The sequence below is a fragment of the Talpa occidentalis genome, unplaced genomic scaffold (genome assembly GCF_014898055.3).
Source record: "Talpa occidentalis isolate TD23 unplaced genomic scaffold, MPIMG_talOcc4v2.1 talOcc4.12, whole genome shotgun sequence".
In the NCBI taxonomy this organism is placed as follows: Eukaryota; Metazoa; Chordata; class Mammalia; order Eulipotyphla; family Talpidae; genus Talpa; species Talpa occidentalis.
In genome coordinates this window covers 22,373,101-22,386,190 of record NW_023601212.1, presented here as the reverse complement: position 1 = coordinate 22,386,190, position 13,090 = coordinate 22,373,101, and the positions used below count along the sequence as shown (strand labels likewise).

The 13,090-nt window shown below is 46.1% G+C and overlaps 1 protein-coding gene across 10 annotated transcripts in view; it reads right to left on the bottom strand.

Moving 5' to 3' along the window:
• The window catches only part of GRAMD1B (GRAM domain containing 1B), a 231,355-nt gene that overhangs the window by 88,280 nt on the left and 129,985 nt on the right, over nucleotides 1–13,090 (bottom strand). Inside the window, exon 1 of one of the 10 annotated variants that reach the window (XM_037505485.2) lies at nucleotides 2,839–3,343. The exons of the other annotated variants lie outside the window; for them this stretch is intronic. Within the exon in view, the coding sequence (XP_037361382.1) occupies nucleotides 2,839–2,861 (23 nt within the window). The 5' untranslated portion in view covers nucleotides 2,862–3,343. Of the gene's footprint in view, nucleotides 1–2,838; nucleotides 3,344–13,090 lie in introns of those variants that run through there. 10 annotated transcript variants of the gene reach the window in all.

Sequence of the window (13,090 nt, the reverse complement as noted above, 5' to 3'; positions counted from 1 at the left end):
TTTGACCCTGCTCTCTGGGAAAGGAGATCTAACAGAAATGCCACCTTGCTGTTGTAATGGCCCTTGCAAAACTGAAACAATGGTCAAGTGACAAGCGTTTGCACCCTGGCCTTTTCACTAACTTAGTTGCATGAGCTTTGTCAAAACCCTTTACAACACTCTGGACCTCAGTTTCCCTCATTCTCAAATGGAGATACCAACTGCCTCATGGGAGGATAATAAGAATTGAAAGAGGTAATATATTTCCACACACTAAAAGCCCAATTAACCAGATAAACATTAGACAGACAGTAAAGCAGTAATAATAATAAAAATTCTAATATATGGTACCACGTTAAATACAGAGGAAAGTACACTCTAAGAGAGTACCAAAAACAGGTGAATCACGGGGGAAAATTATCTGTAAATCCAAAGTGGGAGTCCTATCCATATGCCTTCAAGCAGGTTACTTAACCTCTGCGTCTCAGTTTCTTCTGCAAAATGGGATCTTAAATCATAATACTACCAGCCCTAGGCAACGTAACACATACAATTAATGTTTAACATGAGGCTGACACAGATAAGCACTCAAATGTTAGTTGCCACCCATCCTCATCATCCTCATCATATCACTAATCCATACTACGTATTCCAGAAACATTTCTAGTCATGATTCAGACATTTCTAAGATAATTAATCCCATCCTTTTAAGTTATCCAGAACAGAGGAGAGAATCCAAGAGCTTGTCATCTTTCTATCCAGCCTCCCAGTTGGAGTAGACGGTACCCTGACATGGGACAGAACCAAAGGGAGCAGAATTTTAAACCCAAATGCCCACAACACAAATGCAAGGTCTCCCCCCTCCCCAGTCCCACCCCCAGCTCAAACAGACTGATTTATCAGTACCTGATGAGATCATGAATCACAGGATCTATCAGTACCCAGGCAAACATAAATGACAAAATTTTCCCATGCTTCTAACATTTTATTTGGCTGAAGAGGACAAGGTTACCCCAATTACAGGTCCCAGTTTAATACTGCTTTCCTTGTTGAAATGCATCAAGAGATACTCAAGGCTGATTTTTAAAGGCAAAGCTCTCTGCACATCCCTGAGGGACCAACCCAGGCTAAGTCGAAAAGCATAATGTGTTAGTGATGTCTTATCCTAAATGACACTCAAGCACCGCCCCCCCCCCCAGCCCTCCCCAGTCCCAAGCTGGCTGTGCTGATAGCAGGGGCATGGTGGGGGGTAGGGGAAGATGCCGAGGGATTTTCCATCGTGAGCAGTCCGGTTCCCCTGGTGTTCCTGCTCTCCCAGCAGCCCCTGGGCTCTCCTTGAAACCCTGTCCAAGATAGGGCCCAACTCTGCTCTGCTAAGGAATGAAGAGGCAGCTTTAATGCTGACCAGGCCTGAAATTCCCTGTGACTATAGGCTCCGCAATGGCTTCCAATCCAGAAGTATCATGTCACCTGGATCTAAGAGAGCAAGGGCAGAAACCTTGCTACCCTACTGCCTCTACCTCCCTTTCTTAAACTCAGCACAAGAGCTAAACATAAGAGAGACTGATAGTGAATCTGGAGAAGCAACCACTGGCTAAGTGGCCACTGATGCTCATTGCTTCTTGGCACCTCCCAGTTCTTAAGGGGGAAGCTTGTAAAAACTAAGCTCCTCCCTTCCCACAAAGTTGAAGACCTACTAAATGACCCTTTTGCCTAAAGAAAGAGGGCTGGACTAGGCATTCTATCAGGGTAGGGGTTTCTAGAAAGCACCTAGAGCCAGGCTAGGACTTCACGCATCAAACTGCTCAATATTTATCTCCACTGAGAAATACTTAGCTCCACAACAAAACCAACCCAGATAGATGACCTACCACCTGGCACCCTCCACCGCCTCAAGGAGAGAAGGCTCCATTTCCAGCCCAAGGAGCCTCATTCCTCCGAGGTACTCAGAGGTCCTGCGGGGAGTACCCATCCTGGTATGATAAAGTTTTCCCTGCAAAAATCTCCAGTTTCTCCACCATATAAAAAGCCAATGTCCTGTCCATGCCCCCCCCCAACCCCCCAATCTGATTCAAAGGAGAAGAGGGAGAGGTAAGGGTATTAGTTTTAAAATGGATGGTAAAAATATTAACTTTGGGGGCTACAATACAGCTACCTCATACCCCAAGCAAGAAGTGGCTTCCCCAAACAATAAGTCCAGAATGAGAGGTTTGCTCCAAGGGAGGTGTGTGTATGTGTGTGTGTTTATGAGTGTGTGAGCACTCGCACACATGGTGACATGTATGGTGTGGGCATAGGGTGGGAAGCGTTCACTCTTCTGGACAAAAGGCAATCCTGGAGAGGTTGGAGTGTGGCCCCTCATTACTCTCCTGGGAAAGAGGCCCTCAACAGGTCAGACAGCCCACCTTAGAGGACCCTAAGGAGCGGGGTGAGAAAGGGCCCTCAGGATGTCAGGGGCAGGGAGAGCACCACTGCACCACCAGCCTGAGGCAGACCCACAGGACCTGGTGCAAGGGGTCTTTTCTCATCAAGTTCCCTTAGCATACACTACCCCTCAGGCCCCTCAAAGTTGGAGATTTTTCAACTACAGTTCCATGGCCCCCCACTTCCCCAAAACCCAGGAAGATGCTGGCAGAAAATACTGCAGCGGTGCAGAAGCAGGAGTAAGCCAGGAAGATCAACCAACTTTGTTGAGTTTGGTCCCTATCTTAACCCCTTGACACCCATCCAGGGAGGTGGGCCTGTTCCATGAGAATGCTGAGGCCCTGGGAGGTGGGGAGGGAGGGCAGGGCGTGTGGAGAGACACTGGGCTGAAGAAAGACCACAGAAGAGGAAGGTGCTGATCCTTTCTCTACTTACCAGGACAGCTTGAATCCTTTCATTAGTACAGTCACGATAATCCACTGACTGTGGCCTTAGCATCCCCGGTACAGCTCCGGAGGTCCCAGGACATATTTGAAAAGATGACGAAGTCCCAAAAGAACAGAATCCCATGTAATGTGACTTGAACACAGAAAGAGAAAGGAGACAGAGAGAGAGACAGAGAGAGAGATCGAGAAAGCCAGAAGAACTGCTGCTGCTCCCCCTTCTTCCCCTTTCCCAGCCAAAAGCTGGAAGGCAAAGGGCAGCTTTTGCAAAATCAGCCCGGGGCTGAAGCTGCCTGCGGGCGCTGTTGCTGCCTTGGCCAGTTTTGGATGAGGATGGGTAATGCTGGCAAGCCCTGGAGTTGCTGTCAACAGGCAGGCTGGCCGGCCACCCACCCACCCTCACCTCACATGGGCTCTGAAGAGCCTTGGGAAATAGACCCAAGGAGAACACAGGAGGAGAGCAAAAACCTAGCAGAACCTGCACCTCTCCTCCCCCAGGCGGCAGCTCCCGCAGCTCCATATAATCTCCTAATCAATGCAGTACCCAAGCAAAGCACTGCCAGCCACTTCCGCCCATTTAAAGACACAGCACATGTTTTGGCCCAGGATGGGACAGAAAGTCAGGGAGAGGGTGGTGAGGGATGTGGTGCAGGAAAAGAGGAGAGGGCATAAATATCTGAAAGGGAGCACATCCATGGGCACCCATCAAAGGGTTAAAACCCGGGGCTGGGGTTGGGGGCGGGGGTGGCCTTAACCCCGACAACCTCCAAAAACTTGGGGAATCCAAAACTGAGCAGACCTGAAGGGCAGGTGGTGATGCCTGCCGAGCTGCACCAGACCACCTTAAACAGAATCCTCACCCTCGCCCCAGCAAGGCGGGGCGGGCGCTGTGAGCTCCCAAGCGGTATGGGGCGGTAAGGGGCACGCAGAACACACCGTTCTAGTCTCCTGCAGAAAAAACTGCCTGGCCGTGACTTCTGGGGCTTGTGATGTTCCGGGTGAGGCTGCAAAGCCCCAGGGTGGCCAGGTGGCCCAACAGTGCCTCCTGGCCTGGGGGGGCTGGGGGATACTTTTAAGGTGGCCCAAAGGCCTGCTGTAGCATTTAAGGAAGGCTTATCGCTCATACAGGACTCCAAGAAGATTCAGATTGGGCATGGCAACCAGTGAGGAGGCACAAGATTCCCGAGTTCAACTCACTCATACAATTCACAGGAAAGGGGTAAGAAGCGCCTCTTAAAGTCCTCCAAGCCGGGGCCCATGAATTTCAGCCCTAAAAACTTCCCTGGCTTTGGGATTTCTTTCTGTCCTCCCCTAGGTTACTGGCTATCTGGGTCAGTAATTCGGATGAGTGAGAACAAACAAAGAGGAGATTAATTATAAAATAGCAACCTTCAACTGAACCAGAATAAGCCTACCCTGAAATTTGCTCCCAAAGCACTCTGCAGAAGTCCATAGGTGGTCGACACACATCTCTATTTGACCCTCAAAAGTGATATTCAAGGAAAATGGAACACATATTTCCCCTCCTGACACTTAACAGCACTTATAATTATTCGTTTATTATCTACCTTCCTCTTTTTAGCTCCATGAAGTTAGGGACTGTGTTATCTTGTTTGGCATTCTCTCTCTGCTAGCCAGGAAGATCAGCATACTGTAGGGGTACCATAAACAAGTGTTTGATTGACTTGATCTTATTAAAACCTAACTAAATGATTGCAATCTCTTGCCAGTGTCCAGATGGTCCAGCAAAAATACTCTGTGAGGTATCCTGGCTTCAAAGCTTCCCTGGGTGGTGGAATTTCCCTCCCTCCACATCCCTCCCCACATCAGGCAACACTGAAAGGCTTCCCAGATTTTCGACACACCTTTAGTTATGTTTTTAAAGCTCCTTGAGTTTATAGCCAGTCTGTACGTTCAGCAGTTACTGAAGAGAGACCACAGATTTGAGAAGTACATAGAGTTCTCCTTGAAGACTAGATAATTCACTCAGAGGGCCTACCCCCTAGACAAATGTCATTCCAGGTAGATAAGAATATTCTCACTCTGTCCTGCCCACTGTTCTGATCACAGGGAATACACAAAGCCTTGTTAAGTTCTCCAAGTTGCATATGAGAAACACAAGATGATGATAAATGTCAAATTAAAAAATAAATAGATATAACAACTCTCCTTCACAACTACTAGTAAGAATTCATTGAGGGCTTATTTCCACGGGCAGCATGCTAATAAGCATCTTACATACATTATCTCATTTATCCTCACATCCACTATATGAAGCTGTGACTGGCCATCAAAAAAAGAAAGTGTGCATTGTCTTGATCTGCCCAAAACCCACAAGCAGTAAACTGCAAGCTTGGGATCTGAATGCAGGAATGTCAAGCTCAAAATCCATTTTCTCTTACTCAAAAATATGCTGGTTCTAGAAAAATCTCTACCAGAAGAGATGATTTGTAAGGGCTCATATTCTCCCAATTCACGAATCCAGGCAACAGTTTGTAAAAAAGAAAAGCCAGTTACTTCTATCTATTATGATGAGTTAGTTGGCTTGAGTGTGTATGATGTGTGGTTTGTGACAACAGCAAAAGGGGAGAGAAAAAGAGACTGGTTGGTAGGAGACAGTCACCTGACTTAATTCTTGGCTTTTTGTTTCTGAAATCAGGACTTCTCACAGAGCTCTGGAACCTGGCTCCAATTTTGTGGTCTATAAGAAAATCTCAAAATAGAATCCAAACATGTGATTGTGTCTTTCCCTAAGGTAAATTAAAGATTAAGACCAAGCAAAATGAAGGCACATTCCATATTGAATGTATTTTTGCTCTTTCATCTTCGCAGAGAGGGTGGACAGTTTTGTATGGCTGAAGAAATTCCCTGAATGGTAAACTGTCATCATTGACGTATTCTAGATTATAGTAAGAATGGATATACAGATTAATTAATGACTGGGTAGGTACATGAGATTCCCTTGATTTTCTTGACTGTGCAATCTGGCAACTCCTTGATAATCCTTTATCAGATGGGCCTTTCTGCTAAAATTATTGGATAAAATAAAAACATTTAGAAAGAAAAAAAATGTTTTTGTAAGACTTGATGAGCTATTGATAAAATAAGGAATATTCAGAGACCACAAATTTAATGAGGGCAGAAATCCAGAATTTTAAGGAAAACCTTACAGATGTATTTTCTAGAGAGAATTTTTGTGAAACTGGACTTTGGTTCTCAAGGTCCTCACTGAATACAGTGGACAAGAGCATGGTCTCGGGCCTCCCCTGGTGGCGCAGCAGTTGAGCGCTGGGCTGCAAAGCTGCCGCAGCCTCTGCATTGCCAGTTCGATCCCCCGCTCCCCGGCCACTGGAGGAGGGTCCTGCATGGCACGCAGACCTCTCCTGCCGCCCGCTGCTCCCCTCAGCAGTGTACTTCGGCCCTTCTGCCTGTTCTGCTCCCCGCTCTGACTCTGGTGAATCCTCTCACCCTCCCACACTTTTGACTGTACCCAGTGCTTGTATAAATAAATAAATAAATCTTTAAAAAAAAAGGAAAAAAAAAAAAAAAAGAATAGGATCTCCTTAGAGAGTGGGCCTGGCTGGCTATGCCCTGATTCCAAAACTGAACTTGAAAGAAACTCACAAATGCTTCCAAGGAACGAAAGGAAAACTACCTGTCTTAAACCTTGGCAGTGAATGAAGAAGGAAAAAGATTCTCCCCTGACAAATCATAACTACAAACTGATCCTCATCCACACGACTGCCTTATGATTTCTTAGAGAATTTACAAAAACACCCAGAATGTCCAGAAAGGAGACAATTGATCAATTCAACCACAGAAAAATTAAGAACATTTGATCATCAAAATTGATCACAAAGAGACAGGGGCCTCCTGGTGGTACAAGGGTTATTAAGACACAGCACTATGAAACTATCTGCAACCACTGCAGCATGAGTTTGATTCCCAGCCAGGGAAGTGACCCACATGGCGCAGCAGACCTCTCCAGCCTCGCCCGCTGCTCCCCTCAACAGTGTATTTCAGTAGATCCGCCTGTTCTGCTCCCCACTCTGTCTCTGGTGAATCCTCTCACCCCCGCATCTCTGGCCCACACCCCAGCTCTTATATGCATAAATAAACAAATCTTTTTTAAAAAACTGATCAAGAGACAGGATAGGGTTTTTCTAGAAGGAGATATTTGCAACATATCTAACTGAAAAAGGGATTGTTCACAGGATTTCTTTTTTACAGTTTAACAAACCAATGAGAAAAAAAAAAAAACAATTAGAAAAATAAATGATTTGAATAAGCACTTCCAGAAGAGGACAATCAATAAACATGAACTTTGTTCAACCTCATTAGGATTCAGGAAAGTGAAATTGAAGTTTCATGAGATCAACTCTTCTACTCATCTGACCGGCAAAAATTCAGAAGTCTAAAAATGTGTAGGGTTGGAAAGGAGCTGGTGGAGGTGTGTATTGGTTCCAATACCTAAGATTTGGTGTCAAGTAGTAATGTTGAAAAAATGCATCCTAACACCTCATAGTACTATTTCATTGATCAAAGAAACTCACATTAGGAGACATGCAGAGAAACATCAAACAGCTGTGTTTGCAGAAACAAACAAACCTGGGAACCAAACAAAGACCTATTGATAACAGAAAGGAGAAAGGGGTCCCTACACTTGTATGTAGTAAGAACATACAGAAAAAAATTTTTTTTTAAAGATTTATTTATTTATTTATACAAGCACTGGGTGGTACAGTCAGAAGTGCGAGAGGGTGAGAGAATTCACCAGAGCCAGAGCGGGGAGCAGAGCAGGTAGAAGGACCGAAGAACACTGCTGAGGGGAGCAGCTGGCGGCAGGAGAGGTCTGCGCGCCATGTGGGACCCTCCTCCAGTGGCCGGGGAGCAGCCGGGGACTGAACCGGCACTGCAGAAGCTACGGGCAGCTTCGCAACCCCAGCGTTCAACCGCTGCGCCACCAGGGAGGCCCAGAACATAAAGAAAATTTATAAATTACTGTCACATGCAACAAAGTAGATGAATCTCTAACAATGATGGAGAGAGCCAATCAACGAAGCTGACAGTATGATTCCATGTATATATAGCTAAAGGACCCATAAAATGTTAGAGAGATGACAGAAGAGTATGAATGACATGATAGATATAGATGACAGATGAATTAGACAGACAGATCTATGATAGGTGAATTATATGACAGATGATATAGATGAATGATATTTAGATGGCAGATTAAATAAATAGAGATATTCAATATCAAAACAAATGGAAAAAAAGACAAGGAAATAACAAACTCAACCTTCAGAAAGATGGCCACCTTTGAAGGGTGGAGAAAATAAAGGAGTCATCGGGACAACTGAGAGGTATTCTTGTGTGTAGTTTCTTTTTTTTTTAACATGCATATTAAATACCTTTTTTTTTTTAAGATTTATTTATTTATTTATACAAGCACTGGGTACAGTCAGAAGCGCGGGAAGGTGAGAGAATTCACCAGAGCCAGTGCGGGGAACAGAACAGACAGACTGACGAAATACACTGCTGAGGGGGAGCAGCGGGCGTGGCAGGAGAGGTCTGTCGCGCCATGTGGGACCCTCGCTGGCAGCCGGGGATTGAACAGGGGCACTGCAGAGGCTGCGGGCAGCTTCGCGGCCCAGCACTCAACCGCTGTGCCACCAGGGGAGGCCCTACCTTTTTTTTTAAAGATTTATTTTATTTATACAAGAGCTGGGGTACAGGCCAGAGGCGCAGGAGGGTGAGAGAATTCACCAAGACAGAGAGGGGAGCAGAACAGGCAGACAGACCGAAGACACTGCTGAGGGGAACACTGCTGAGAGGTCTGCTGCGCCATGTGGGTTGCTCCCTGGCCAGCCGGGAATCAAACCCGCGCTGCAGAGGCTGCAGGACAGCTTCAAAGACAGCACTGTGCTCAACACGCTATGCCACCAGGGAGGCCCTATTTAATACCTTAAATAATCTTTCTATCTACTGCATGTGTAGCAAAAGCAATTTAAAAATAAACAAGGTAATTACAAAACACTTGATCCCCATCTTTCCCCTGGGGTCTTTCTGAACAGGCTTGATGAAAAAACAGACGGTGATGAAGAAGAATTTACTATGACAATGTTTTAGGTTAGTTATCCGCATTTTCAAAAAATCTAAGTTCAAAAATTTCACTTTTCCAGGCCCATGGATATTCAAAAGTTTGTTGTTCACAAACTTTGAAACTAAGGTTGGTTTGTATGCCTCCAGGTCTCTTGCTATAGTGGGTTCCTCCCCTTCACTGGATTTGGAATGTAGGCTGGAAAAAGTTCAGCCTTTTGATTTTAGTTGCTTTGACTCTTGGCCTCCTGTGACCCACAAGGTCTCACCTACCCTGGTACTGTTCCTTTCCTAGTCCAACAAAAACACAATTGGCGTCTCCTGTCTCATCTCTTAAGGAGGGACTAGAATGGAGAGAAGTCTTTCCACCAGATCTCACTGCTGGTGACCTCACCAGTCCACACCCAGGGCCCCCAGCCAAGGGACCCATGGAAGCAGAAGGGAGAATTCAGACTTCTGCCTCCCACCCCCCACCCTGGCTTCTTTCTACCACTAGAAGCTCATGCCTTCCTGTGACCTTGGGAAGTCACCATGCATATCTGGAGCTGAAAAGACCGCCATGACTTCCCGAGGTGCTCCTCCAATCTCAGATTCTTGGATTTGGTGCTGAGCTCCCTTCTGCCTCTTCTCCTAGGCAGAGGAAAGCTGCAGTACCCAGCAGAACTGCATGCCTCTAGGAGCTGGCAAAACTGGGGCAGAGCAGTGCTGCAGTCACACGTTGGGGAATCAAAGCTCCAAACTCAGGCAGGGGAGTCGTCAGGCGCTGAGAGTGTTATATTTAAGGAGCATTTTGGAGGTCAGGAAGCTAGCGAGAAAGGAGCAGCGGGGGAGGGAGCAGTCTCCTAAACACTCCATTTCAACAGCAAGCCACCTCCTCCTCCTCCAGCCAGAATCCTCTTCTAAATTCCAAACTGCAGTCAATAGAGCCTGTGTGAGGGGACACGGCAGATGGCCAGAGCTGTGCCTGATCAGGTGCTCCCCACCACTTCCCTGTTTCCCTCCTTCCCCCCATCAGCTCTCTCCCCTCCCCACCCTCCACCACTATTAGTCACTGGCTCTGGGGTGACAGTGTGGGCTGCAGGCATTGGCCTTGCCTTCTGGTCTGTTCATCTGTGTCAGCTCCCTGTTTGGAGTCTGCGAGCCGGCCCCTCCCTTCCTATGTTGGTACCAGTGTGCACACCCCTGGCCTCCAGCTCCGCTGCACAGACTGGAGGGACAGCACCTGCCAGAGAATAGCAGTGACTGAGAGGCCTGTGGGGAGAGCAAGGGAGTTCTGGTCCTTTCAGGAATGTTTGCTCCTACCTCTGTGGCTCTGTAACCTAGGGTGCTGGCGCGAACACTTTTAAAGATGGACTGATTCATCTCTCCCCACACTTCAGTGTTGGCTAATTCAGAATACTCCTTCAGGCAACCAGCAGAATAGGCAAGGTCATAGCCAAGGTCCAATTGGGAGGGAGGCAGGATGAGCCGGTCGGGGCTTACATGAATGTCTGACCACTCTAGAACCTACAGTGGTCTCCTAGACATCTCGTACTCTGTTCTCACAACAGCTTAGTGTGGCATTACTAAGCCATATTTAAGGGAAGAGAAACTGAGGCCTAGGGAAGTCTAATTCTCTTCCTACTACTAATAGCTGCTTCTAGATAAGATGGTATTGGGTGAAAAGAGGAAGTTAAAAAAGGTAAACACCCTTCTGCCTGGGGTCCACAGCCCCCTCACCTCACATCTTAGCCAGGACAGGAGGGAAATACCTCCCCTGCTGGCCTCAACCCAGAATCCTATGAAGCTGTCACTCCCCCTGTTGAAGCAGCAACTTCAGGGGGAGACTCTTGACTTGATAGATCTTTCCCTGACCTGTTCTGGAAATCCCAAAGAGGACTCCCCTCTCTCTATCCTCTCTTTCCCTTCACCTCCAGAGTCAATCCCAGGCTTCCTAAGCATCACAGCCTGACTCACTGCTGGTTTATCTGCTCAGTTCACTGTAGACAGAAAGGCAGCCCCTTCCAGGTAAAAGCCCTCTTGTCAAGGAAGCCACACAATCTCAGAGAAGCCCAGCACCAGGAGAGGAAACACTGCCAGACCGCACTCTTCATTCTGATCACATGCATAAATAACAAAGAAGACATCTCTCCTGTCAATATGGAAGAATTCTAATTACCCCCACCCCTGCTTTCCTTGGCTTATTCTCAGGAGAAATTCAGGGTGACTGATGGTGTGAGGGACCCAAAAGGGTGCTTATAAACTCAGGTTCTCTCAGAGAGGGAGCACCCATACACCCACAGCCAGCTGCTCCATGCTCTCCTCCCACCAAATGGAGATTTCTCCTTTCTCAGCTAAAGTTGCATATGAGAATTACCATTAACAGACAGATAATTGAATTGAGTGCTAACTCATTTTAACAGTGGAAGTTTCCTGGCCAAGGACGCGACAAGAATCTATTGCTGGCTGAGCAACTGCTTGCTGATAGAAGCCTCTGAAAACCACATTCTTAACTGACATGGCCTGACACCAGTCCCTGAGGTGTGTGTTGTGGTTTCGCACAGGGATTCTGGAATTAGACTTGAGTTCAAGTCCATACTTAATAGCTATGCGACCTTGAGCAAGTTACTGCACTTCTCTTAGCCTTGGTGCCATGCATGCAAAGAGATGGTGGCAATCTGTAAGGCTGTTAGGAGGAGTCAAGGACACAATGCATTACAAAGGATGAAGCACCCAGTACATTCGAATCATTGTTATGATTATTCTCTCTCTTTTTTTTTTTTAAAGATTTTTTATTTATTTGTTATGATTATTCTCAATCAGGTTTCACAGACCACCACTAGTTACTGCGAGAGTCCCAGGCTCCAATTCTATGCTTTCAGATCTTTTTCCTCCCTTACCAAAACAAAGTTTCTCATTTTTCTTAGACTGCTGGGGAGACGTTTTATTCCCCTCCACCAAACTGCCTGTGTCTATACCCCATTTGCCTCCCTCTCCCATCCCCTCCACAATCTCCCCTACTCCCTGTGGTAACCATTATCTTCTTTTTTGAGTTCAAGTTTTATTCCTTCTATTCTTAGCATACAAGTGTTCCACAGCTGTGTGAAACCACCTGATATCTGTCTTTCACTGTTTGACTTGTTTCACTCAACATAATCATCTCGAGGTCCATCCATTTTGTGCCAAATGCCATGTTCTCATTTTTCTTCACAGCTGTGTAATATTCTGCTGAACATATGCTCCATGGTTTCTCCATCCATTCATCTATTGAAGGGCACTTGGTTTGGTTACATGACTTGACAACTGTGAACAGTGTTGCTATGTACTTAGGTAAAGATAAATCTATCTGTATTAGAGTTTTCATACTATTCGGATAAATACCTAATAGGGGTATTGGTAGATCACACCAAGTTTCCATTTTTATTTTCTTGAGAAATCTCCATGCTATTTTACACAAGGGCTGCACCAACTTGCAATCCCACCAATACTGGGTAAGACTTCCTTTTTTACTCAGAAGAATCTTTTATTTGGGGCTGGGAATATTTTTCTATGTTCTTTTGTGGGTCTGTGTGTGATATTTCTTTTTTTTTCTTTTTCTTTTTAAAGAGACATGTATTTTATTCATTTATTTATTTGTTTGTTTGTTTGTTTATACAAGCACTGGGTACAGTCAGAAGCGCAGGAGGGTGAGAGAATTCACCAGAGCCAGAGCAGGGAGCAGAGCAGGCAGAAGGACCGAAGTACACTGCTGAGGGGAGCAGTGGGAGGCAGGAGAGGTCTGCGCGCCATGTGGGACCCTCCTCTGGTGGCCAGGGAGCAGCCGGGGATCGAACCGGCGCTGCAGAGGCTGCGGGCAGCTTTGCAACCCAGTGCTCAACCGCTGCGCCACCGGGGAGGCCCTGTGTGTGATATTTCTATTAGGTCTGTCAGCCACTGATTTATTCAACAGTAACTATACTTAATTAATGCATGCTTAACATGTTAACGATCTAGAAAAATCATGATGGAAATTCAACGATAAATCCAATGTCCTCCTTGATCACTAGGAGCTTATACTCTAATAAGACATCAGCATTAAGTAGTTATATTAAATAATCCTAACATAAATTGAAAGCATTGAGTCCTATAAGAGAGGCATAGATAATCAGAAGGACAGAGTACTT